This window comes from Alnus glutinosa, chromosome 8 (assembly GCF_958979055.1).
Source record: "Alnus glutinosa chromosome 8, dhAlnGlut1.1, whole genome shotgun sequence".
Lineage (NCBI taxonomy): Eukaryota > Viridiplantae > Streptophyta > Magnoliopsida > Fagales > Betulaceae > Alnus > Alnus glutinosa.
In genome coordinates this window covers 19173454-19199608 of record NC_084893.1, presented here as the reverse complement: position 1 = coordinate 19199608, position 26155 = coordinate 19173454, and the positions used below count along the sequence as shown (strand labels likewise).

General features: G+C 37.4%; 1 protein-coding gene across 3 annotated transcripts in view; it reads right to left on the bottom strand.

The window, feature by feature from the left end:
- LOC133876543 (protein VTE6, chloroplastic) overlaps positions 1–23083 on the bottom strand; it is a 30668-nt gene extending 7585 nt beyond the window's left edge. The window contains exons 1-5 of one of the 3 annotated variants that reach the window (XM_062314833.1): positions 22640–23079; positions 17835–18088; positions 6624–6747; positions 4894–4998; positions 3907–4362 (exon numbers count right to left, since the gene is read on the bottom strand). In XM_062314833.1, coding sequence (XP_062170817.1) covers positions 4276–4362; positions 4894–4998; positions 6624–6747; positions 17835–18088; positions 22640–23029 — 960 coding nt within the window. In that variant the 5' untranslated portion in view covers positions 23030–23079 and the 3' untranslated portion in view covers positions 3907–4275. Of the gene's footprint in view, positions 1–3906; positions 4363–4893; positions 4999–6623; positions 6748–17834; positions 18089–22639 lie in introns of those variants that run through there. The other 2 variants (XM_062314832.1, XM_062314834.1) reach the window with 2 other exon arrangements.
- Between the last annotated feature and the right edge of the window lie 3072 nt (positions 23084–26155).

The following is a 26155-nucleotide window of genomic DNA, read 5'->3' as shown; positions in this document are numbered from 1 at the left end:
AAATTGTTAGAACGCTACATGCATGATACCGTTAAAATGATTATCCGAACGGTACCGTTTGGATAGTTCTTGAATGGTTAGGACAATTCTTGTTCATCAACTCCTATCTTCAAAAATATCACCTTTTTGCCACTCATTACGTTCCAGGACCCAAAAATGCTTCATTTCCAACCTTTTTGCCACTCATATTACGCAATGTACAGTAAAATGAACATGACTTTTGCTACACTTATCAGAATATGACCCAAATTTGAAAAACTTATTTCGGTGCACATGTCGAGTCTATTGAGCTATGCTCGGTGAGCATCGTTTTAGGCCTCAAATTCTATTGTTTTTCGTCCAAATCAGATTTTAAAGATATTTTTTTTGCCATTTTAGGAAATATTTCGATTAGTGTTTTAGGGGGAATTCTAGCACCAGATTTTTAGCAGGATTCTTATGTTGGTTAGTAGTTTGATTTATTTTAGAAATTAACTTTTTGCTATTTTTGGTAATTTTGGATATCCTTTAGTTATTTAAGCCCTACTTGTGGGTTAAGTTGATCATTCGAACTTTAATAATAATTTAGTGTTTTAATTTCATGAAAGATCGACTCTCTTTCTGCATGCCTTAGGCGACTAGGGTTCTCTTTCAAACCCTATTCAATTATCTTTCTTATGATATACCTTCAGAACTTCAATTCTCATTCTCCGCTTCCCTTCCTGCATTGTCTACATCAATCTAAGATCTGTACAATGCCCCTGGGACTCATAACCAATTAACTTTCTAGTTTGTGAGTAAAAAAGCACAGAGTTGCTTTTAGAAGCAAAACGAAAAGAATAACAAAGAAATAACGATTGGTTATAACTTATGTATGAAGAAGTTACCTTTATGGAAGAAAAAGGAAACAAATTTTTAAACTCTAAGCAAGCTTAATTCTTGTGAAAAGCAATTAGTATGTCTAAATGTTAGGTCCTTGTATCTAGTCTAACCATATATCAATTCGTATTTAAATTTAGGGTTAAATATTATTTAGCCCCCTCAACTAATATTCATTTTTTATGAAGCATCACAAACTGTCAAGTATCAGGATTTAGCCTTCTAAATTGTCAATCAGTTATTATTTACCCACATCCGTCAGTTTTTACCATTATGTTGGATGAAAAATCAAAGTTGACCAAAGTGTTTCGAAAATGCCCCTATTTTGACCATTAGAAAACCAAAATTACCTTTAAAAAGACTTTGTAATTTCGGCCTTATTTTGGCCATTAGAAAGCCAAAATTACTTTTAAAAAATACTATTTGTAATTTAAGCCAACTACATAGACTGATTTTGTTTTTATTCCTATATTTTTTTTTTCTTTTTTTTTTTTTTTTAAAAAAAAAATTATTTTTCTACTAATTAAATACAAGGGTAATTTTGATTTTCAATGGTCAAAATATAAGCATTTTTGGAACATTTTGATCAACTTTGATTTTCTATCCAACATAACAGTCAAATTAACGGATGTGGCTAAATAATAATAGATTGACAGTTTGAAGGGCCCAATTATGACACTTATCAGTTCATGGTGCTTTATAAAAAATAAATGTTGATTAGCCCTTAAACTTATGTTTAATAAATAAAATATTCAGACTGTTGATCTCTAAAGAAAAGAATATTGTTTTATCTAAGAGACTCTATCTCTTATTTACGGATAAACAAAACTCTATTTCTCTGAAAAGACTGTCTATGCTTCTTCTATAACAAAAATCATCGTGAATCCCTCGTGATTAACATTAATTTTGATCAGTTTTATAGTGTTATTGAATCCTTAAAAAAGCTAGTTGAAACACGTTGGTTTCAATATATATATATATATATATATATATATATATTTTTTTTTTTTTCTTTGTTGATGAGTTTGACATTTCTTGTATTCCGGTATTTTTTTTTTAATTTTTTTTTTTTTTTTTATAATTTCTACCAAACTTTTAATATTTTTTTAAAGAAGATACCTGAACTTCAAAATGTCTCAATTTAGAATATTTATTTTTTGAAAAATCTCAATTACGGGTCATCCCTTAAGATTTTCTGTTAAATCTTGTCAATTTCCAAAATACCCTTCATTTTTTTAGAAAAAAAAAAAAAAAATTACTAGGATTTAGGCATTTGTTAGAATTTCATGGAATTTGCAAAAATAACCATGCCTGAATCTTTGGAAATTTTGATAAATTTTTATAAAAAATAAAAATAAATACATATATATTTTGGAAATTTTGATAATATTTAACGGAAAATCATAACGGAAATCCCTAATTGAAACTTTTCAAAAAATGGATACTATAAATTAAGTCGTTTTGAAGTTCAGGTATATTTATTCAAAAATGGTGAAAGTTTAGTACCTTTAAGTGAAGTTATCCTTCTTCTTTTTTATTATTTTCTTTTTCTTTTTCATGTTATTATGTTTAATTTATAGAAGAAAAAGAAAAAGAACTAAATAAGTTTATCTTTTACAAATCAAAGGTACATAGAAAGCCAAAAGCATGTTAAACACTACCTTAACTTCTATTAGCCATGTTGCCACGTATATTCCCTTTCTTCTTTTCATTCCCTTAATTAAAACGACATGGAAAACCTTGTTATCTCCTTTTCTATTTGTCTTTCATTTCAGATTTTTGACAAAAGTTGGAGTCCAAGTTGCAAAGTCTATTAGATTTGAGAAATGATACTTACACTTTTAGGGTACAACAATGGTACAACAACAAGACACATGAAGGTAGGACCCAACATTGGATCTCCCACCCTAATGTGTCTTGTTGTACATTATGAGTATTTTGATAATTTCTCATTAGATTTTCAGTCTCACCCTAATGCGTCTTGTTGTTGTACCATTGTTATACATTGTGAGTATTTTGATCATTTCTCATTAGATTTTCAAACTTTTTCTGATCTGATCCGATCCAACCTGAGCTTATTATAAAAACGATGCCGTTTTAATTAATATAACAAGATTTTTTCTTAGATGAAACGAAGTCCTTTCGAAGTATCTGTGCTGCGCCGTCCCATCTCTCCCCTTGTAGTCTCAAATCTTCTCAGTTATCTCAGTCCTAGTATCTCATTAAGCACTCTCCTTATTGCCGCCATTAATCTTCACTTCTATTATCAGTTGAAAAAGAAGACGCAAAGTTGAGGACCTATTTGATGTTTCACCTTTGTTGTTCTTCGTCTTGGAAGACGAAGAAGACAGAGTCGAAGACCAGTTTGACGTTTCACCTTCATGTTCATCATCTTCAAAGACCAAGAGCCACTCAGCCGAAGAGCTTCTGGTCTTCATCTTCGAAGATGGAGAATAGCTTTGTCTTCAAATACCATTTCGAACCAACTCCGACATTTAAGGCGGAGTTGTACTGGGAATCACCCATGTTCGAGGTGGAGTGAGTTTTTCTAACTCTTCCAACTCTAGTAGAGACGGAAGCCGAAAATGCCGTTTCTGACTCTAACTGAGTCAATGCACATCCCTATTTCTATGAGAATATCCTTATCATTCATGGATTGTGGGGGTTTGGGGGCCAAGGGAGAACAAGAATGGACAATTCAAGGAAACCTAGTCTTTTACTAAAAAAATTTAAAGCATAAGGGATAAAGATCATGTTTAGCATTTCAAAGGCAAAAATGTTACCTTCCCACTTCTATACAATATATTTAGTAAGTACCATACATAGCAGCCTACTGAAGTTCTGAATCCCTAACAATGAAATTGTGATGATTAACTGAAAGAGTACAGATATGTCCACAATTACACACACAGATTCTCTGAAATAGAAATGAATCATCGTCTCCCCAAGGGTCGTATAGGTTTATGTTGCTAAGAAAATAAAAACACTCTTTGATTATTAATTATCATATTTTCATCAATGGAGTTCAAGAGGAAAAGAGAAGAGAAATAAAAGACTGGAAGCTTATAACATGGCAATTGTGTTTTTCAAATCAATTCGATGTATGTTACAGGAACAAAGGTTGTCCAATGAAAATTGGGAGAAATTGTAATTTCACACCTACAATGGGAATGATGTTTTTTTTTTTTTTTTTTTTTTTTCTAAGAAAAAATAAAAATAAAGGGATACCGTAAGAATGACAACATGTAATTGCATCCTATCGCTGCATTTGTGGAGATCAATTGTTCTGTGAGCTTAACACCACTTCATTGATATGATACCAGAGTAAGGAGAAACAGAGCAACATGCATTGTACCCCTATATAGAGCATAAGGGATGAGATTCTCCTAGGAGAGACGATGGTGCATTTGATGTTTCTCAGTTTCTTAACACAACGTGCTGGATCAGGATGGCTATAATGCTGCCCATAGATATATTGATAATATTGACAGCATTGTTGTCGAGCTGCAAAACAGAGCAGAGACAATGTAAGAACTGGAGCTCATGAGAATGAAGAGACTGATGGATACCAGAGGTTAGGATGGGATTTGAGTAGAGCTCCTTTCAGGTAGGAAAGACCACAATAACTCATTTCAGGTAGGAGATACCACAAAACTCCACTCAGATTAGGAGAATACCATAGATTTCACAAATATTTTCTTTGCTTCCCTATAAACAACAAGATCGCCTTTAAATAGAATACAATAGGATGAGTCCTAAATTAACAAGAACTCTTAAATAACCTAATCCTAATTTAAAATGATAAAATCCCAATGAATTCAACTATTAAACCTATCTAATCCTAGTCTTATCCCTATCATTCCTCCCCCTTAAAAGGACCTTGTCCCCAAGGTCCACTTAATTTATTCCCTTTTGAAAATCTGAAAATCTAAACTAATATACATGAGTGAAGACTGATATGTAAAGAAAGTCAGGTCAAACCACAGAACAATTGGTATGTAAAGAAAGCAAGTAATCATTGAAATGGTTGCTTACCCATTGAAATCCTTGCTTCTCTTGAAGTGCAGCACCTATTATACTTTCACCAACATTAGCAATTTGGGAAGCTATTATGCATACAATTGCTTCAGCTGCATGTATCTGTTTCACCAAAAAATCCTCAGATAAAAAGAACGTTTAACGTATCTCATAATATTAAAAAGTTTAATTGTCAACTTCAGACAATCTGGTGGAAACATATGTACATAGCAATCTGAAAAGATACAGATTTTCGGCCTTCAACAACCATGGAAACGGTTCTACTGGTGCAAGATCGCCAATTTTTGTTAAAAGAAAAAGCTTCTGCCAAACAGCTCGTGAAATATCAGTTTTGAAAGTCCACATGATGAGTTTTTCAAGTTTCCCAACAAAGGTCAAAATATAGCTAAATCCAATTCAAGTTTGTAACTCTTTACCTAATATCAATAAATTCATATTTTAAACCAATATAGACTCAGAACTGCATTATAGATGATATTATTCATCTATACAATGACTAATATATTATTGGGATAACCCAGAAGGATCATATATTAAGAAAACAGATCCCATCCTTGATTAGAACATCCTGATTATATTATCTTGCTAGAGTTTCAAAACACAAATGACGTTATTTTAGCTTCCAAAAGTGCATAGAAAAGGTGATTCTGTATGTCATAGAGGTCAAAGAAAAAAGATAATTACACTTTAATTTTGTGATTCTTAAACGAAATATTAATAAGTTCATATTTCATTCAAATATAAACTATAATGAAGCCAGAGTACACTTTTAAATCGTTGTTCAACCATATAAAGGTGGGTATTGTTCAGCCAGAGTTTAAGTTTTGGAAGAAAAGGTCACAACAGGACACACAAACCCCCAGGAACCACCTGCCCCATCCTCCCAATCACTGTTAAATTATAAGACAGACCAATTACTTAGTTTGAGATAATTGAATCCATATTATAAGTCACCGGAAGAAATAGAACAGTTAATATATATATATATATATATATATATAAATCCTATTTCACAGTTAAACTATATGTAAGGTCACATCACCACGTTTCAACCGACTTGGCTCGCACTTGACTAGAAGTTAGCTACCCATGTTTGCCCTCAAGTCATGAAAAAGGTAGTAAGTCAATATTTACTACTCTCAAAAGTTGTACGATCTTATTACTCATGGCCAGGTCTGACTCAGAATTCAAGCATAGTTGTAATAGCCATTAGCCACACAAAGTACACAAGATATATTCATATGCATTTGAATATGATTGATATTCAAATGCATAACCTGTTTTCACAAGCACTTACAAAAATAAAAAAATGGAAATAAAACTATTTTCTCAAGCCCCTTAATCTAGCCAAGAGCTGATTCAGCTTGTCTTTGAATGATGAGCTTCATTAATTTGTTTGAGCTTAAGTTGACCATGTTCCAAACAAGTTTCTTAAAGCATTCACATCTGGCGAGCCAAATTAGCTAAAAAGTTAATTTGGCTAGCCCCGTAGCAAAACAAATCACCAAAAATGAAGCTACATCCGGCTCTCAATCTGGAGAGCCTTTTTACAAAATGCTACAGTACTTAACAAATTGGTTGAATACTGTAGCACTCAACAACTTGATTTATTACAAGTAAAACAAATTTATTAAAAGCAAAACAAGAAAAATGACAAAATCCAAAACAATTTTGAAAAAAAAATAAAAATGCATTCATTAATAGAGATGGAAGAAAGTAAAGAGTACCTCACCCATGAAACAAGAAACAAAGGCAAGAAGAATTGATGCTAAAAGTCCAGCTATGGTTCCCTCCATACTCACAGCCCCTTCAGTTCCCCTTGGGACTACCTTAAGTGTGGTAATTAAATACCTGATCAGAAGCACCGATTTGGATGACTGGTAACGAAACATAAGTTGCTGTAGCAGCAAAGATCAAAATACACGCAAGGAAAAAAGTATCCAAACAAGATCTTGATTCTGGGGGAAGGAATATGTTGCTTTACGCAAGGTCATCATATACTCAACACCAAATAATAGAATCAAATTCATCAACATTAATTTGCCATCAAGTATTCAAGTAACACATCCATTAACTAGATACACTCCAAGAACTACAATCTTCATGTGCCTCCAAATATGAGTTTACATACATACTATCTAGGAAATTCTTGGCAAAAAAAAAATCCAATATTTCCATGAGTAGGCAACTTTTTTTCAAGTACCAACAGTGAACAAGAATGTACTCCCTATTTAGGCAAATGAAATGAAATTGAATACTTGGTTCGGTACTTGCGAAAAATTCACATGGTCAAAAGTAGGCGTATGAACCTATACTACACAGTTGGCATAAAAGTTACCAAAGTTCAATAGGGATGGTTTAGCTGCTCATATAGAAGCACGCTTTAGAGCTTTAGGTAGTACACACTAAGCTTTCAAAGCTTCTTTTAGAGAGAGAGAGAAACTGCTTCAAGACCCTACAATTAAAAAATTATGTTTTCTTATATTCATGTTTCATTCTATAAGACCGAAACAATTAATTTCAAGATTCATACTTTCACATGTATAAATTCATAATTACACCATTTCATAGTCAAATTGACCATTGTCTGGTGCAATGGAAAAGTCATGGGCTACCAACGGCAAGTGCGCAAATTCAAGTCTTCAGAGTAACCACTTCTTGCAAAAATGCTAGAGGGTAGGACATTACTGGAGCACCGTTCCCAAATAATAACCATGGTTAGTAGTTTTATGCACTTGTTTCAATAGAATGGCCAATGGCTCCAAATTCATCATTTCTACACATTATTGATGATAATCTGCAATTCTTTATAGTTAAACGGTGCCTATGAGTATCATAATACTTATTACCCACAATATGGCTATGGTTCCTACTTTCATGATGATCTCAAGAAAAGTACAACACTCAACTTCCTGTTTTCAGTATCTTGTACTACAATGAGTCTCTGTTCTTCCTGTTTTCAGTATCTTGTACTACAATGAGTCTCTGTTCAGCATCAAAAGGTCTCAGTCAATGGTTTATATATATATATATATATATAAGTAAACGAAAGATGGCTCCCAAAGTATGGTAGATCTTGTAGGGTTGGCTTGGGTCATGCCGAGCCATATAGTAGACCTTTGCTTGCTGGAAAGGGTAATCTAGTAGGCTTCAGAATACTACAATGTGGAAGATGGCTCCATCCTGCCTTATGTGATGTTTTGGAGGGAAAGAAATGATTGGAGTTTTTTTTTTTTTTTTTTTTTTTTTTTTTTTTAACCTATTAAAAAAAAAAAAAAATTCCCCAATGGACATTGAAGAAATTAAAGGATTTTTTCTTCAAAACTCTTTACTGCTAGATAGCTGCCTTTGACTAAAAAATTTCTCGCTTTCTTGTTTTCCTAGATATTTTTGCTTCTCTTAGCTAGGTGTATCTCGTGTATACTTCTTATGTACTTGGGTTGCACCTTTTGCACTTTTATTTTTTTTTTATAAGTAAATTTAGTTTTATTGAAAGCGTAAGGCGCCCCTCTTACGCTTTCAATTATACTGGAAGTATACAATAGGAAACACCTAACAAGAAGAGGAAAAATAAACAAGAAAATCAGCAAAGCTAATGGAAAGAGGGTACAAAAAAGCCATCGACCAGAGATACAGTGTATGGAGAAACAACTCTAACACCTCCTCTAGGGAGCTCTCTAGGTTCTCAAAACACCTAAGGTTTCTTTCTCTCCAAATACACCAAAAAATGCAGATAGACACCATCTTCCATGTTGTAGCGCTCCTTGATCTCCCAAACTTCCACCAACAAGCAACTAGGTCTAGCACACTCCTAGGCATGACCCAACAAATACCAAAGCGAGAGAAGATGTTGTTCCACAGAGCGGATGCCACATCACAATGCAGAAGAATATGGTCTACTAATTTCCCATCTCGCTTGCATAGGCAACATCTATCTACAATGATTATGTGCCTCTTCCTAAGGTTGTCCAAAGTAAAGATTCTACCAAGAGCTGCAGACCATGTGAAGAAGGCTGCCCTCGAGGGTGCCTGAGACCGCCACACACTCTTCAAAGGGAACCGAGTTCCTCCAGAACACATCAAGGAACCAAAAGAAGACTTAACCCTGAACACACCTTTCTTGGAAGAAACCCATCTAAGGCAGTCTTCCCGATCTCTATTCACCTTGGTAGAGTGTAAAACCTGAAAAAAAAAAAAAAAAAAAAAAAAAAAAAAAAAAAGAGGCAAAAACATCTACTTCCCAATCATGCGTCTCTCTAACAAAGCTCACGTTCCACTGAATGGACCCACCCAAAATCTCCATATTGTCAGCCACTAACGCATCCTTCACCAAAGCAATACCAAAGAGATCAGGAAACACTTCTTTCAGAACCGAATCTCCGCACCACAAGTCATGCCAAAATCTAGTCCTACTCTCATCCCCCACCTCATATCTAAAAAATCTAGAAAAGGTCTCCCATCATTTCCTTATGTACTTCCACAACCCTACTCCAAAAGCCCCTGCAATCTCACGGGAGCACCACCCACCCCACATATTAACATACTTGGACTCCACCGCAACTCTCCACCAAGCATCTCTTTCCCTACCAAAGCGCCATAACCATTTTCCTAACAACACGCGGTTGAACAACACCAAATTTCTAATGCCAAGCCCCCCTTTTGAAAATGGGGTACAAACCTTCGCCCAACTCACCAAATGATATTTAAATTCTTCACCCATTCCACCCCAAAGAAAATCTCGTTGAAGCTTCTCAATGCGTGTAGCAACACACACCGGAATAGGGAACAGAGACATGTAGTAGGTAGGTATGTTAGAGAGAGAACTCTTGATAAGGGTAACCCTCCCCACCTTCGAGAGGTATAATCTTTTCCAACTAGCCAACCGATTTTCAACCTTCTCAATAACTCCATCCCAAATACGAGTAGACTTGTAGGAAGTCCCCAAAGGAAGACCCAAATACTTCATTGGCAAAGAAGCAACCTCACACCCAAAATGTCAGCTAACCTTCCCACTTGAATGACATTCCCCATTGGAATAAGATTGGATTTGGCCAAGTTAATCTTTAAACCCGAAACAGCCTCAAATAAGAGAGAGAGACTCCGCAAATACCGCAACTTGGAGGAGCGAGCATCATAGAAAATCAAAGTGTCTTAGCAAACAAAAGATGCGAGAAAGAAGCATTACCCACTCTGAAGCCATCTAACCAACCCCCATTGACTGCCACTGTAATCATACGACTCAAAGCCTCCATAACAAACACAAACAAAAGAGGAGACAAAGGGTCCCCTTGCCTCAAGCCACGAGAGCTACTGAAAAAGCCGTTGGGCGAGCCATTAACTAGCACCGAAAACTTCGCAGAAGAAATGCATTGAGCTATCCACGAGCACCATTTACCCCCGAAGCCGCACCTCCTCAACATATACAAGAGAAAATCCCAATTAACATGATCATAAGCCTTTTCCAAGTCCATTTTGCAAATGATGCCCGACTCCCTTGATCTAATTCGACTATCAAGGCACTCATTAGCAATAATGATCGGATCGAGAATCTGCCTCCCTTTGATGAAAGCACTATGGGATTTGGAAATAACCTTTTCCAAAACCATCTTCAATCTATTAGCCAAAACTTTAGCAATAATCTTATAGATACCTCCCACAAGGCTTATGGGCCGGAAATCTTTGAGAGAGATAGCACCAGGAATCTTAGGAATATGCGCAATAAAAGAAATATTCAGACTCTTCTCAAACACTTCTCTAGCATGAAAGTCAGAAAATACCTCCATAATGTACAGTCGCATAACCTCCCAACAAGCTTGGAAGAAAGCCATAGTAAAACCATCAGGACCCGACGCTTTGTCACCATTCATAGCGAACACTACCTTCCTAACCTCCTCCTCCTCAAAGGCTCTCTCCAACCAACTTGCTTCTGACTCCAGAATAGCATCAAAGGAAAGATCATCCAACCGAGGCCTCCAACTATGCTTCTCAGGGAAGAGATCTTGATAGAACTGAACTACGTGCTCACCTATCTCAGCCGGATCAGAAGAAATAGAATCTCCAATCAATAAGATGTCCATAGAGTTGTACCTTCTATTTGAATTGGCAATGGAATGGAAAATTTTAGTACATTTATCTCCTTCTTTTAACCACGTCACCCTGGACTTTTGCCTCCAGCTACCTCCTCCAAAAGAGAGCATCTCTCTATCTCGCTGACAATCTCTAACTTCTTTAGGAGTTCCCCCTCAACCGAAGCCCTACTACCTTCAATAGTATCAGCCTGAAGCTCTTCAAAAAGCTTTCTCTTGTTTCTCTCTACGTTACCAAAAACCTCTACATTCCATGTCTTCAAATTTTGTTTGAGAGCCTTTAGCTTACAAGCTAACACAAAACTGGGAGTACAATGAAAAGAGTATGAATCCCACCACTGTTTCACCAACCCCACAAATCCATCCGCCTTAAGCCACATATTCTCAAACTTAAACGGCCTACTTCTCCCAAAAATGTGAGCACAATCGAGAAGAATAGGAAAGTGGTCACAGTAAAGGCGGGGAAGCCTCATCTGGGAGGCCACATGAAATCTAGCTTCCCAATCAGGAGAAACAAGAAAACAATCAATCCTGGACCAAACGGGAAGGATCACAAGAGATCGACCAAGCATAAGATCCTCCAGCAAGAGGAAAATCCATAAGACCCTGATCAAAGATAAAATCACAAAAATCCCTCATGGCAGACACACTACCATCTCCAGATCTTTCGCTAGGGAACCAAGTAATATTGAAATCACCCCCTATACACCAAGGCATATTCCACCAACTAAGAATCCTAACCAACTCATCCCAAAGCCCCCTCCTATCAATACTGAAGTTCGGACCATACACTCCAGCAAAACCCCACTCAAAATGATTCGCAACATTCCTAAAGGAAACTGCAAGCGTGAAAACCCCCAGGCACACATCTACCTTTTCCACCACCCTCTTATCCCACATGATCAGGATACCCCCTGAAGCCCCACTAGAATCCAAACAACACCAATCCACATGATTGCACCCCCATAAGCTTCGCACAAAGCTTCTAAACAGATCTTGAACTTTTATTTCTTGGAGGCAAATAATATCCACCTTCCAATCTCTGAGCAAATTGCATATCCTTAGGCGTTTGCGCCTATTGTTCAGCCCCCTCACATTCCAAGAGAGAATCTTGGGCTTCATGGCACTACTATAAGCCCTCTTGCCCTCCTTTTACCACAATTCAAGCAAGAACCTTTGGTATCATAGTTTATAGAACTCTCCAAGTTCTTAATCTCCCTCTTACCCTTCGTGCATCCACCTCCAATGCGGCGCTCCTCTTCTAGACAAGTCAAAAATGCTAACAGTTGCAGATTATGACCCGCAAACGACATCCCTAAAATGGGATAAATCTCATTTGCACACTGAATAACCCAATCAGAGTGCCCCAAACCCCCCGAGGCTGGAGAGTAAGCATTGAGAGGAGTACCCGCTTCTTCTACCTGCCCACCCGCCTTGAACTCCACCAATTCAGCACCCCCGGGATGAATGCCGCTGGAGGTCTCACCTCATCGCCAACCTGCAAACCAGATGACTCTGATTCCAATACTAGCCCCCCCTTCCAATCACTTCCCTCACCTCCAGCACTGTCAATGCATGGAACAAATGCAATATCCACCAACGGTTGAGGCCAAAACTCAGTCCCTATCAACATCCGTGGCACAATAAGAAGATTGTCAGTTTTCAACTATAGTTGTTCCGAAGATTCCCTCACCCGAATTGGACCAGCCTCTGAACACACAACCAAAATCTCACGGCTATCCGGCTGTAATTGCTCCAAGGACCCCTTTTTCATAGCTGATCCAGACCCTGCGTTCAACTCACCCTCCTTCCTCTAAACCGGAACCTCCATCACCTACGTTGGCTCTGAAAACACCATCAACTCAGTGCTGCCTCGAGGTGAAACGTACCTGTCCAGGAAACTAGGTTAGCCTTGTAAAATAGGATGACCGGCGACTGAGCATGGAGGAGAGGGTGTCGGAAAACCAGCGTCAGGGTACTGTGGTGGATCCACCCGTGCGGCTGAAACTTCTGAGCCCATAGGAACCGGCCATGGTGAAACCATCACCGGTGTTCGTGATTGACCGTCAGATGACGGGTAACCGACGGCTGGGACCAGAGTTGGTACCAGCCTTGAGGATGAGGCGCCTGGTGTGAAGATCCAGGCGTCCAAGCCCGATAACGAATCTACCCGAGAAGGAGATGCACCTAAGCCCAAAAGAGCCGAAGGGAGGCGGGAGCCTGGACCCTCCTTGGCGTTGAACACCTTGGGCCGGTTAGACGGACAAACCATGGGGCCTTTTCCTTTAGTATCCCGGGCTGACTTGGAATGAGCTAGGAATTTCGTTTTGGGCCATGGCACTTTGAAGCCCATTCTGCACAGGCCCTAGGTTTGGGGCGAGAAAAGGCACAACCCGGTCCACCACCCTCAAACATGGCTAAACCCTTCAGGCAAAAACCGATTTCCTTTTGAAGCCTTTCTAACGTCTCTCTGAAGGTGCCCACATCGAGGCTGTCACCAAAATGATTGATGTGTGCTGCAGGGAGCAACGTAGCTAAGACTGCTCCATGCCTGGTGTCAGTCGTCCTTCCCAACACAGTAGAGAGCCCTGCTGGAGCCGGAGTTGTCTTACCCGCCGCTGTTTCTATCTTCGCCAAGACCGTCTGCTTGGGCAGATGTTGCCGATTTACAGGAACCCAAGGATGGGTTCTCTTCTCATGTGTTCTGTAATGCTCCGCCGGAATCGACTCTTGGGCGTGAAAGTCCTTCGCCAGAAAATGTGCATCACGCTTCGCCGGGGGTTGGGAATACTTAATCCCCTCCGAGCATTCTCTAACCCATCTCAGCACTCTTGCTACTGGACCGAAAGCAGCACCAAAAGGCGCATCCAGAGGAGGTGTTGTCTTCGCCAACACCTCTGCATAGCTTCTCCTCCCTCTCAGGTCTGCGTGGAGCTCCGGTTCTACCACCATGGCTCTGAAACCGGCTCTGAAGTAATCAGAGACCAGGCGTAATTCCACGCGAAAGCAATTCCAACCTTGGCCGGATCTTCCCTTCGGGATGAAGATCGAATCCTTCCTCCGATCACCATTAAATTCTTCTGTGACCATGTACCCACCATGTCTGTTAAAATGCCGTTGCGCAATGATCCGCTGGAACCCATGCTGGGATTGATCCCAAAACACCCATGAGTCTTCCACGCAAACCAGATTCTCAAAAGTGATTAACAACCATGCTAACTCAGCTCTATCTAAGAGGATCGACCTCTTCTTACCCTTACAACTCTCCCTGATACGTACCCCTATCTCCCCTCCTACTACCACCATTTCAAACTCTTTGGCTTCCACCAACCAGTTACTTGAAAACCCCATGGTTCTTTTGCACTTTCATAAAATGCGATTACTTATTTAAAAAAAATATATATCATTAAAAAAACACAAGCGCAACCTAGGTACACATAAAGTATTCAAGAGATATAACTAACTAGACAAAAAGAAAAAAAAAAAAAAAGATCTGAAAACCATGAAAGCTATACATATTAAGGTATTTAAAAGCAGTTGTCCAGTAGTAAAGAGTGTTGAAGAAAAAAGACTTTAGTTCCACCACTGTTCTCTCGCGGCCATCAAAACTCAATCATTTATTTTCCTCTAAAAACACCACATTAGGCAAGATGGAACAGTGTTGCACTCTAAAGACAACCACACTGTCATCTCCAACATGCGACAAGGTCTACCACTTGTATAGACATAACCTAAGCTAGGCCAACACAACTGAAAATAACATTCCATAAGGTACTAGCAATCCCACAATGGAGTAAAAGATGATCTGCAGACTCTCCACACCTCTCACATACACACCAATCAACCATTAAGACATGCCGCTTCCTTAGGTTATCCATGGTGAAGATATTCCCTAAGGTGGCTGACCAAGCAAAAAACGCCAATCTTATGGGGACCTTATTCCGCCAAATACTCAACAGAAAGGAGACTAAATGTATATTCTAGTAGGAGTGTCACGCAAATCAATAATTAAAATAAAAAAAAAAAGTCACGCAAATCAATAAGAACAAGCAATGTCATCATCTAGCCAACCCAAATGATTCTACTTATAGGTAGGGGTGGGTATCAATTCGGTAGGTGGTAAGTCGGTTAATTTGGTCGGTTAACTGACTTTTGTCGGAATGCAGTCGGTTAATCGGTTAATAGGCAGTCAGTTAAATCGGTTAACATTCGGTTAACATGGGTAATGAAACGGCGTCGTTTAGATTTTTTTTAAAGGAGAAAAAAAAAAAAAAAAAAAAAAAAAAAAAAAAAAAAAAAAAAAAAAAATCAAGCGTTTCGTTCTTACTAAAATGACATTATTTCGTTTTATGTCGGTTCGGTAAATTGGTCGGAATAAAGGCAGTTCGGTTCAGTTCGGTTACCGATTAAAAGGCAGTTCGGTTTAGTTCAGTTACCAATTAAAAGACGGTTCGATTCGGTTACTGAATTGGCTTTCGGAACAAAATTTTATACCAACTACCGAACCAAAATTAGTCGGTAGGCGGTTCGGTTCGGTAAGCGGTCAGTAGGTGGTAGGCGGATAATTTGCCCACCCCTACTTATAGGAGGCCTAGAGCATGATTGTCCCAAAAGTTGCAAGAGTGACATGTATCTTCAAACCAAAGAGAGTTTTATCTCTAAATGCTTCCTACTTAACAATACTAGCCACTGTCAAGCTCCCTGCACCCTGCTCCCAACATAGGCAGGCACTTAGCTCCTGAGCCTCTTAACACGTGAAAAACAATCAGCCTAGTAAGGTAAGAGTGCCTCATAAGGGGTAGCCTTTTCACCCCATCTTGCTAGGTGTTGTGCTTTCAAAGGACGTCTTCAATATGTCTTCTTTCTAAGTAGACGCTTCATTTTAGCAAGGCTACTACTGCCCAACTTTATATGACATAATAGCTCATAAAAGTCTAAGCGACGTTTATGTTCATTTCCATCAATGCAAAAGCATCACCTATGCTTTTCCATTAGGGTAAAACTATGCTGATAAACGTCACGATGACAGGAAGTTCTGAAAAATGATTCAACCCATCTGATTTTGCTAACAAGTTTTAGGTGAGCTTTAATTATGACAGAACATGATACTATATGGACAGCTAAAATGCATTTAGGTTTCTCAAGATCTAATAATTGTCTCAATATCACTTCAACCGATTTTCTTTTTTTGAGTTTTCATCATCCTCTACAGATAAACCCATAGTTAGATCGTGGTTATCAACTAGGAATTGAGCTAGGTCAGGTTGATTCTAGGTCACAGACCATATACAAACAAAGTAATTTACATACACACACGAGTTACATATTTACAAGGTAGATAGATACAATGGAAATGTCTTCATGTTCATATCACAAGTAACAAATAGTTAGGTGTTAGTTTAACAACTTGGGATGGGTGAGTTCGATTCTGGAATGGCTAGGTGTCAGTTTAATTCTCAATGGCCAATGCTGGTGAGTCCACTCAGGTTTAGGTCACAGCAATTCTAAAGTTGAAGCTCTGAGTGCCTGGCGTCATAAGGTTCGATGCCAAACCTACCCAGCCTAGACCAAATTAAATCCCACAACCAAGTACATTGGCAAAAACATACGAGAATATTCTTTACATGACGCAAAATGATTAACTAACTTGAGATTACTTAGCTGTGCAAAAGTTTTATTTGGCTACTTAACTTCTATACAAGAGAGACATATCATGCTTAGACCATTGCATTAACTTATTTTTGCATCAATTTTGGAGAGAAAGGATTCACTCTATCCAACCAGTTGAGTTCAACAGTATGCAATTTCAAGCATGGTTGTCTTTCAAGAATGGATAGACACCATAGATAGTGAGACAACATGTAGAGATTAACATGATTTGAAACAGATGATAAAACAGTCGAAACCATCTACTATTTTGACTTTTTGAGCCCGCTTCTAGCGAAATGCACTACCTAAAAATTTCTTCAAAAGCATAAACAAACTTTAGTCAATGACTTATGCTAATAAGTTGCATTAGATTATTTAATTCAAAAGGATAATTTTTTTTGATAAATAATAAGCCAATCTCATTAAAAGCGTGAGGTGCCCCTTAGTACACTAGGAGTATACAAAAGGAAACGCCTAACTAGAGAAATGAGTAAGTCAAGAAAGCTAATAGATAATGGGAACACATAAGCCGTAGTCCAAAGATACAGAGTGTGATAGGAGGATAAAAGTTCCTCCAAAAGGATAATTAAAGATTGATATAATTTAATTTCTCTTTTTCTATTATTTTCCGTCAAATAACATACAGTTGGCCACACTATTGAAACATTCCAACCATAACCACATCCCTTCCAATTTGAGCTCTGGTCCAGGAACAAATTAAACTGGTATCATTCGAACATTTGAATCAGCCAATGACGTTATTTATAACAATGACAGAAATTAGAAGTAAAGGCTAATTAGAAAACAATTTATTAAAACCAAAAAAAAAAAAAAAGGCTAATTAGAAAACAAAAATTAACAAAAGAATGTAAATCTTAAGTATATGCAGAATCCTAGGGATGATCAGAGAGTGCAGGAGAAGAAAACAATATAGTGATTTCGAATTTAGTATATCACACATCATACTTCTACAAATTTGCTTATGCCATTTGATTCATCAAAAAATAAAGTTTAGAACTTAATAAAATTATTCAAAAGCATTGAGCAATGATACTGGCCATATAATGCATGCAACAAAGCAAATGGACTTGAAAAATCTGGCCAAAATCTATTTTTTTTTCATTCATTTATGGGTAAACTAAGAAAAGTATTCATAACATTAAACTAAAATGCCCAAACCAGACCAAGAGATGCATTACTTACGTTGTTTTGCCATATGCCTTCCCTATCTCACTTGAGACAGTATCACTCAACTTAGTACAAAAACTGGAAACAAATCCGAGTTTCCAAAGCTGAGAAAATGCCTCCCCCCCTACTCCAAAGATTGAAAGAAAAGCACAGAGACAACCAGCAGCACTGGAACCAATAACACTACCTGGTCCTCTTCTTCCTTTTCTCTTCTCAGCAACCCCCTGAGCCTCCTTTTGTGCCATTTTCACTTTTGTTACTGCCGTGCCCTATTAGAAAAAAAAAAAAATTATAGAAACCCATTAATAGAAGAATCAAAAAGTACAATCACTAAGGAATAGCACTATAACAGTAAATCAGTTGACAATTAATTTTTTAGTAAGAAACAAAACTCATAAATCAAATTTATACTTTTGACAAATAACAGAATAAAATAACTAGATTTCAGTTTAGAATGCCCAAGGATTATATTTTATAAAAAAAAATAAAAAAAAAATAAAAAAAAAAACCCAAAAATAATAGCTGACAATATAAACAACGCAAACACTGGGCAATCAATCAACAAACAAAGAAAGATATAGCTATAAACGAACAAAACTACTTGTAAACATACTCGGGCTCGGCTCGATTAAGCTCGGCTCAAGTTCGACTTGATTATTAAACAGGTTGTTCATGAACACAAAATTAGGCTCGATTATTAAACAATACAAACTCATATAAAGTGGGGTCGACTCGCTTAATATTTGTAAACAAACTAGTATAAGGCTTCACTAACTTGTTAGGCTCGACTCGTATATATTTATTAGTTTGTGTGTGTATATATATATTCATATTCATAAACATAGCTTATATAGTATATTACTTATTAAGTAATAATAGTCAATATATATTATTTTATAAATATGTAAGCATAAATTAAGTAACAAATAACAATAGTCAATATAAGTATCTAGATAATAAGTAACTATAATAAAACTAGTATCTAAGTATCTATCTATATATATATGTTAGGAATAATAATAATTTAATTGAAAGAAAAGGGCAAAGCCCACATAAACAAAAAGTATACTAGAGAACCAAATACCCTAAAGGCTAATACAATTTAAAAAACAAATCAAATTTACTAGATTCTCTTAGTCAAAATTAGGAACATTTACAATAACCCAATCCAAAAAAGATCTCAAAAATGAGGATTTTTGAAAGAAAAAAAAAACATTGGACTCGTTATCTTCAAAGATACGCCGATTCATTTCTCTCAAAATGCTCCACATTAAGAGAGCAGGAATTACTTTCCAGATTGCCCCTTTGAGGTGTCCCTGTCCTTGAAATTTTCAGCAATGAAGAAACTCTAGGATGATATTAGGCATAACCAAATAAACCCCGAAAATGTTAACAACCAAGTGCCAAATATAAGCAGTATACTTGTAGTGGATGAGAAGATGATTAATAGTTTTCTCATTCTTTTTACAAAGGCAGCACCAACTAACTAGATGGAAACCCTGCCTTCTGAGGTTATTCGTCGTGCGGATTCTACCCATTGCTGTTGTCCATAAGAAGAAAGCAATTTGATGAGGGGCCTTAACATTCCAAATACTTTTCCAAGGGAATGAACTATGCTCACCTGTCTGTAACGAATTATAAAAGGTCGTCCTTGCAAGATGGTGTCCACAACATACTATCCACTTCTCTTTTTTTGATAAGTAATGATAGTATTATTGAAAGCGTAACGCGCCCCTACGTACACTAGAAGTATACAACAGGAAACACCTAAACTATCCACTTCTCTCAAATGAGTATTCGAAGAGTATAATAGATTGAGAAAGGAGTCAAGAGATTCTAGTTCCCAATTTTGGGCTACCCTAACGAAGCTTGGATTCCAATGAATTAGGGAATTTGAGAGGTCCAAATAATCTGATACTAAGGCCTCCTTGTTACGGGCTATGGAATAGAATTCTAAAAATAAAAACTTAAGAGCCCCTTGTATGCCAAAAGCGAATGTTGGAGCCGTCCCCAACCCTATAGGAAATAAAGTTGGAAAAATTCTAATATTCCTCCAAAGACTCATCCCGTAAGGACCTCGAGCTTCCTCTGAACACCAACCCCCTCTCTGGATCTCGTACTTCATAACAATCACCTGTTCCATAAAGAATTTTTCTCATGCCCGAATCTCCAAAGCCATTTACCAAGGAGAGCTTCGTTGAACAGCATGAGATCTTCAATACCCAACCCCCCTCTAGGAACTAGGGAGCAAACAGCCAGTAACTTAACTATAAGTATGATTAAGTAGATACTTAACTATAAGTATCTACTAATATAGTATATTACTTAGTTTAATGCCATCTTTAACTTGCGACATCCAATTCCCAATGCTTCAACTACTCCCATTTACTTCGATAAATTGAACGAGGCTGCAACCACCAGCTTTTATCACGTGGGAGCCTTGGACAAGGAAAACAATCATTGTGCCAATATTTAAAAGTATTCGACAACAAAACAAAAAAAAAAAACGCATTAAATTTCTCATCTACCTTCACCACGTCAACATTCAGCCCTCCGATCTGTCTAGCCGAATCTCAAGACATTTATTTTTTTACTTTTTTCTTCTATCACGCGTCTTGACGCTGCCTTGGGAACTTCATTTTTTTCTTTTCCCCAAAACATTACACAGCGCGCCCTTACAGTTTTCCCAAAATATCATGCCCCACATTTTATTTTCTCATTCATCCATTCTTCTTCATTTTCTTTGCTCACACAAGGATTTCTTCTTTTTCATTTTCTTTTCTCCATCCTTCCCCAAAACATCAAGCAAAGGTGCCATTTTCAGTCGTTCCGTGGGCCGCCGTCTTCGGCCTTGGGATGTTCTGCCGTGGGGTGTAACATGGTGGAGAGAGAGAGATTTCAAGGGCTGAGGGGGCGGCATTGGGCACTGTGGTGGTCTCCGGCCACAGAGCACGCAATTGTCGGCCATTGTGCATTGGTCTTGTGTCGTTTAAGTGTCGGAGAGGGTTGCCTTATCAAGTGCTTCTAGGGCGCCAAGGAAGAGGGGGGGGGGGGGGGGGGGGAGGGATTCTTGAGCTCGGCTAATATGCGAGCACAAGCTCGAGCTCGCACAAGGTTTCCCTTTGGCGAGCCGAGTTTCTCGTCTTGTCGCGAGATTGAGCTCGAGCAAGCACTAATACGTTTGGCTCATTTCCAGCCCTAAGGAAAGACATTTATGTAAGCAGAATAAGAAGAAAGAAATTATGGGTTCTGCAATGGCAAGTCCGATTGCAGTCAAGAATAACTTGCGTACTAATCACTCTTGTATTGCCCGAGCTCAATAGAATGGTCATACCCACATGAAACCTTACTTTCTTAACTATTCTGTAACTTAGTTAAGTTGCAATTCAATGATTAAATGACTCATGGAGCGGTTAGGCTGTTACGAGAATGTAGTAACAGTTGTATAAATCCCAAGTTCAAATGGAGGGGGAAAAAAAAGAGAAAGTTCAGCTCTCAACCATCAGGATCTCTAAAATGTGGTGGGCCCAAGTACCTTCAGTTGTGAGATCTTTGGAGGAGTAGGTTACATAGGCTATGCTCTGAAAAGGGGGTTGAATGCAGAAGAAATTACTGCAAATATATATTTAGGAGGTTGATCCCTCACTCAAATTCTATACATAAAAAATAAAAATAAAAAGTTAAATCCCCGATTATCCAGAGTTTAAGTTAATAAAAAATAATAATTTTAATAATTTTATTTAATATTTTAATATTATAAAGTTAGGATTTGAAGTTATGAAATTTGATTGATATCACATTAAATTAGCAAAAGAACTACATATACCCCTCAAACAACCAAGCAATTTGCAATGTCCTCCAACCGTTCAATGGAAGCAATGTCTCACCCAAACTACTAAAAAATTGCAATTTATCCCTTTTGTCCCATAAAAAGACAAAAATATCCCTGAAATTTTTCAAAACAACCACGGTGGTCCTGGGTCTTGTGAAGTCTGGTGCGTCACCAGTTTTTTTTTATTTTATGTTTTTCTTATTTGGTTTTTGTATTTTTTTTATTCTTATTAAAAAAAATTATAAGGGTACACTACAATTTTCTATTAGTTTGGGAACATAGCAAATTATCTCGTAATTTGAGGAGATATATGTATTGTTCTCTAATGGCTAACCGATAGAAAATAGTAACTAACAAAAAAAATGTTAAAAGAAACAATTGAATTTCACTCCAAGAAACTCTATAAGAGCATCTCCATCAGAATAGGCAAATGATTTAAAATTTGATTATTATGAGCCATTTCTCATATCCTATATAATAGGTAAAATAAATTTTTTTTCCTTCTAATGTGAATAGTAAATAGGTTATTTTACCTATTCACTTTCACTATTCACGTTACAAAGAATTTTTTATTATTTTCTCTCACCATTTCCTTTTTTCTCTTTCTCTCTCCCTATTTTTTCACGCTTTTTTCGCACAAAATAATATTTAAATGCAAGTAGAGAGTAAAATAAAGAATCTGTTAGATAGAATATAGAAAAAGCAATAGCTAAAATAGAGAGTTGTACTTTTTCAATAACTACTTTAGCTATTATTGCAAGAGATGCCCGTAGGATTAAAAAACAAGAAAATATTACGAAAAATGTTCACCGAAGACAATCAATTAAAAAAAAAAAAATTATTTACTAACAATTGAACTCCGATAAAAGGAACAAAATTCAAAACCCAGACCGAAATCAATGAAATTAACAGAATACCCAACAAACTCTAAGAAAAAAAAAAGTACAAAAAATTTAAACACAGATTTTTTTGTTTGTTATGGGCTTACAATGATGAAGTAGGTGGCAACGAGAAGGAACCCAGACGAACCAAAAGCGCGCCAAGTGAGAGTGCCCAAAAGGAAAGCAGCCGCAATGCCCGCGAGAGAGAGGCCAGAGACCAGAATTGGTGAACCCAGAACGAAGATGAGGAGGTTGTTGAGGAGAGCCGACTGCCATGTGGGAGGGGACGACTGGATCAGCTTCAGTGCCTCTGATACTGCGGTCTGCACGCTGCCTGCGTGGGCCACCATCTTGGCTGGTCTACTGGGGTTAGGTTTAGGGTTTTGACGGAAAATTAGGGTCCTTTTGGGGAGGGTGGTGGAGACTGGGGAACGGTGGGATTGGAGTGGAGGGATTGGAATGGGTTGCATGTGAAGCAGAGGTGACACAGCCATCATTTTTACGGAAAGGAAGAACACTAACCCCGGTTTTACATTTAAACTTTTAAAATAATAAGGGGAAAAATATAAAAAACCATCATGAACTTAACACTCGATTTTAAAATAGATTTTTTGAATTTTTAAGTTACTAAAAATACCATTTCGTTGAAATATTTTTATAATACTCTTATGATGTGTATATATCTCCTGAAAAAAATTAAAAAAAAAAAAAAATAGATTTAAAACTCAAGTTTAAAAAAAAATTAAAAAAAAAATTAAAATTTGAAGGGGTGGCTCGATGAGCTAATGGGGTGGCCAACCACCCCTATTTTGGCCAATGGGGGCGGCTAAGCCACCCCAGGGCAGATCCGGGGGTGGTTTTGGCCACCTCCTCTGGCCAATATGGGGGTGGTTTGGCCATCCCCAAGGGGTCAAATCCCATCTTTTTTTTTCTTTTTTCTTTTTGACCATTTGAGGTGGCCAAACCACCCCCAAGAGCCATGAAGGTGGTTCAAACCACCCCTTCAATTTCTTTTCTTTTTTAATTTTCTTAGGTTTTTAATTTTTTTAATATTTATATTTTTTCTTTGATTTTTAAATTTTAATTATTTTTTAATGGTATATATCACACGTGGCGAGGGTATTATAGAAATATAATTAAAAAATGGCATTTTTGGCATACTTTGATAATTTGATAGGTCACTTTAGCACACTTAAAAATTTAATGAGTTATTTTAAAATCGGTTGTTAGTTCAGAATGCCTTTTTTATATTTTTTATAAAAATTAAAATAACATAACACAAATGGTTTGGAAAAATAAATGTTTTTTTTTATTTAAAAAAGTACTTCAACGTGATATAAACTAGAGAAGTGAAAATCGATTTTAGACCCCACACACTAAGCTAGGAGGGGTGAATAGGTGATGTATAGTAGAAAATACCAATTTAAAAATTATGCAACAGAATATCAAACCATATAAATAACCATAAGACAATCAACACAAAATTTGTTGACGAAGTGAAATCCTTTGAATAACTCTTCAAAGGTAAAATGTTTTGGGGCAACCAAACCAAGAAATTAGTTCACTATAGAAGAATAAGAAATTTAAAAGTAACTCATACTCATAAAACATTTGTAGATAGCACTAATTTGTATTGAACAAGTAACCTACTTGCCCACTAGAGTGGGCACGGGTCAGAGCGAGGCAAGTATTGGCCATTTTGGCACCCGGACCAACACCCTACGGGTTGTCAAAACCCAACTCGCGGCCCGGCTACAGTGAGGAGTATCCGTCGGTCTCGGGTTAGGTAGTGCGGGTTGGACGAGGCGAGTCGGGTATTTAAGGTTCCTAACATACCAAAAAGAAAAGAAGGAAAAGAGGCTTACACTTTGTTGTTGATCTCCACATCGAACTCGTACGCCACCGAATGCCCCACCCCCACCTGCGCATCCTTCACATCGAACCCTGAAATCCTTAAATCTTCCCCTTGAAACCCAATCCCTTTAAGATCGCTTCCTTCATATCCTAATATGGAATTACTTACGGACTTGGCTTTGTGGTAGGAAGGATTGAGATCTGGTAAGGAAAGCAGAGCCCAGGACGACGCCGTTTGGATTGCAAGAAGTAGTAATAAGAAGAGGGATCAAAAAGAAAGTGAGTGAGAAGCCATCGTAGAGAGGGGTGAGGCATGACTTGTGAGGGCACTGAGGAGTTCAGCACAGGGTTAGGGTTTTTTAGGAATAGGCATGTGGGGCGGGGTGAGTATCCGGTATTTTTAAAATGTGATACCTGCGCCTCGCCCCACCCCACACGGGTAGCCCCTTTTTTAACCTAGCTTCACACTTTTAAAGCTAAAATCCGGATTTTATGGGGTGTGGCGGATCGGGTCCGATTTGGGCGGGCTTTGCCCACCCTTATTACCCGCTACCATAGTAATTCTTCTAGAACCTCTAAACAATTCTTCTATCTCATCTCTTTAACTAGAACTCCGATTAAACTAATTGGTTGCTAATTGGTGAATGGGGTTGTTTGAATGAACAACTCCAAGAGAGTGACAATAAAGCTCACAACTTGGCTCACAAGCAAATCAAAAGGCTAAGCTTAATGTATGCAATAGCTTTTGTCACACCTCTTTTAAAATCGTGCATATCAATCCCTTTTATAGACTTGGAAAAATCGCCTTCAAAACCTAAATTTCATTTGTCAAAACTCTAGCGGCGTCCGGACACATAAGTAGCTTGTCAGGACATGTCTAGTTTCATGCCAATAACCCTAAAGGCTTCCGGACATCAGCGGACTCATTTGCGAATGAAACATATTGTTTCTCCAAAATGTTCGAACACTTGCGGACGCTTTTATGAAAGAGCCATTCTGTTTCTTCATCTAACAGGTGCGAATGGGACAGACTGTCTCAACATCACATTTGAACATATACAGACGAATCTAAGGATAAAACCTTCTGCCTTAACATTCCATCCAAACACCTACAGACGGATTTGATAACGCATCTTGTTGTACTTGATATTCTTGAAGGATTTTCACATTCAAACATAAGTGCAAATCTACCCCCACTAAAGAGTACATTCATAAACTTGTTTTAAGTACCGAATTGGCCAATCAAAAACCTAATAAACTCCCCATTTTGACATTCGATGACAAAACCTTATACAACCAAAACAATGTTCTTTTTTATACAAGAATTAATCCCCTAAGACTCAATATGAACCTACCAAACCACTAAACTAGGTTAGCCTTGAAGTCTTGAACTTTTAATTCCTAAAATCATGAACAAACTCATAAAACGCATGGGGAATTGACTGGTAACTAAAGTAACTTAAAATCATAAAAATCAAACTCATGAACAAGCATTGCTCATATATCCAAAGTAATTGAATTTTATAAATGAATTATCTCAACTATCTTAACCATAGTAAAATAAATAAGACGCAATACATTATCCACATGAATAAATTCAGTTTACCTACATCAGCAATTAAGTTAAAAACATCATCCAAAATTAAGAGATAAGTCAAAATCATCCCAAAAAATACCAATTTTGTCACCAATGGCAAAATGGAAAGATCATCCAACAAAACATAAATAAATACAATGAAACTCAATCAATCAAGCCAGCATCCCATCAC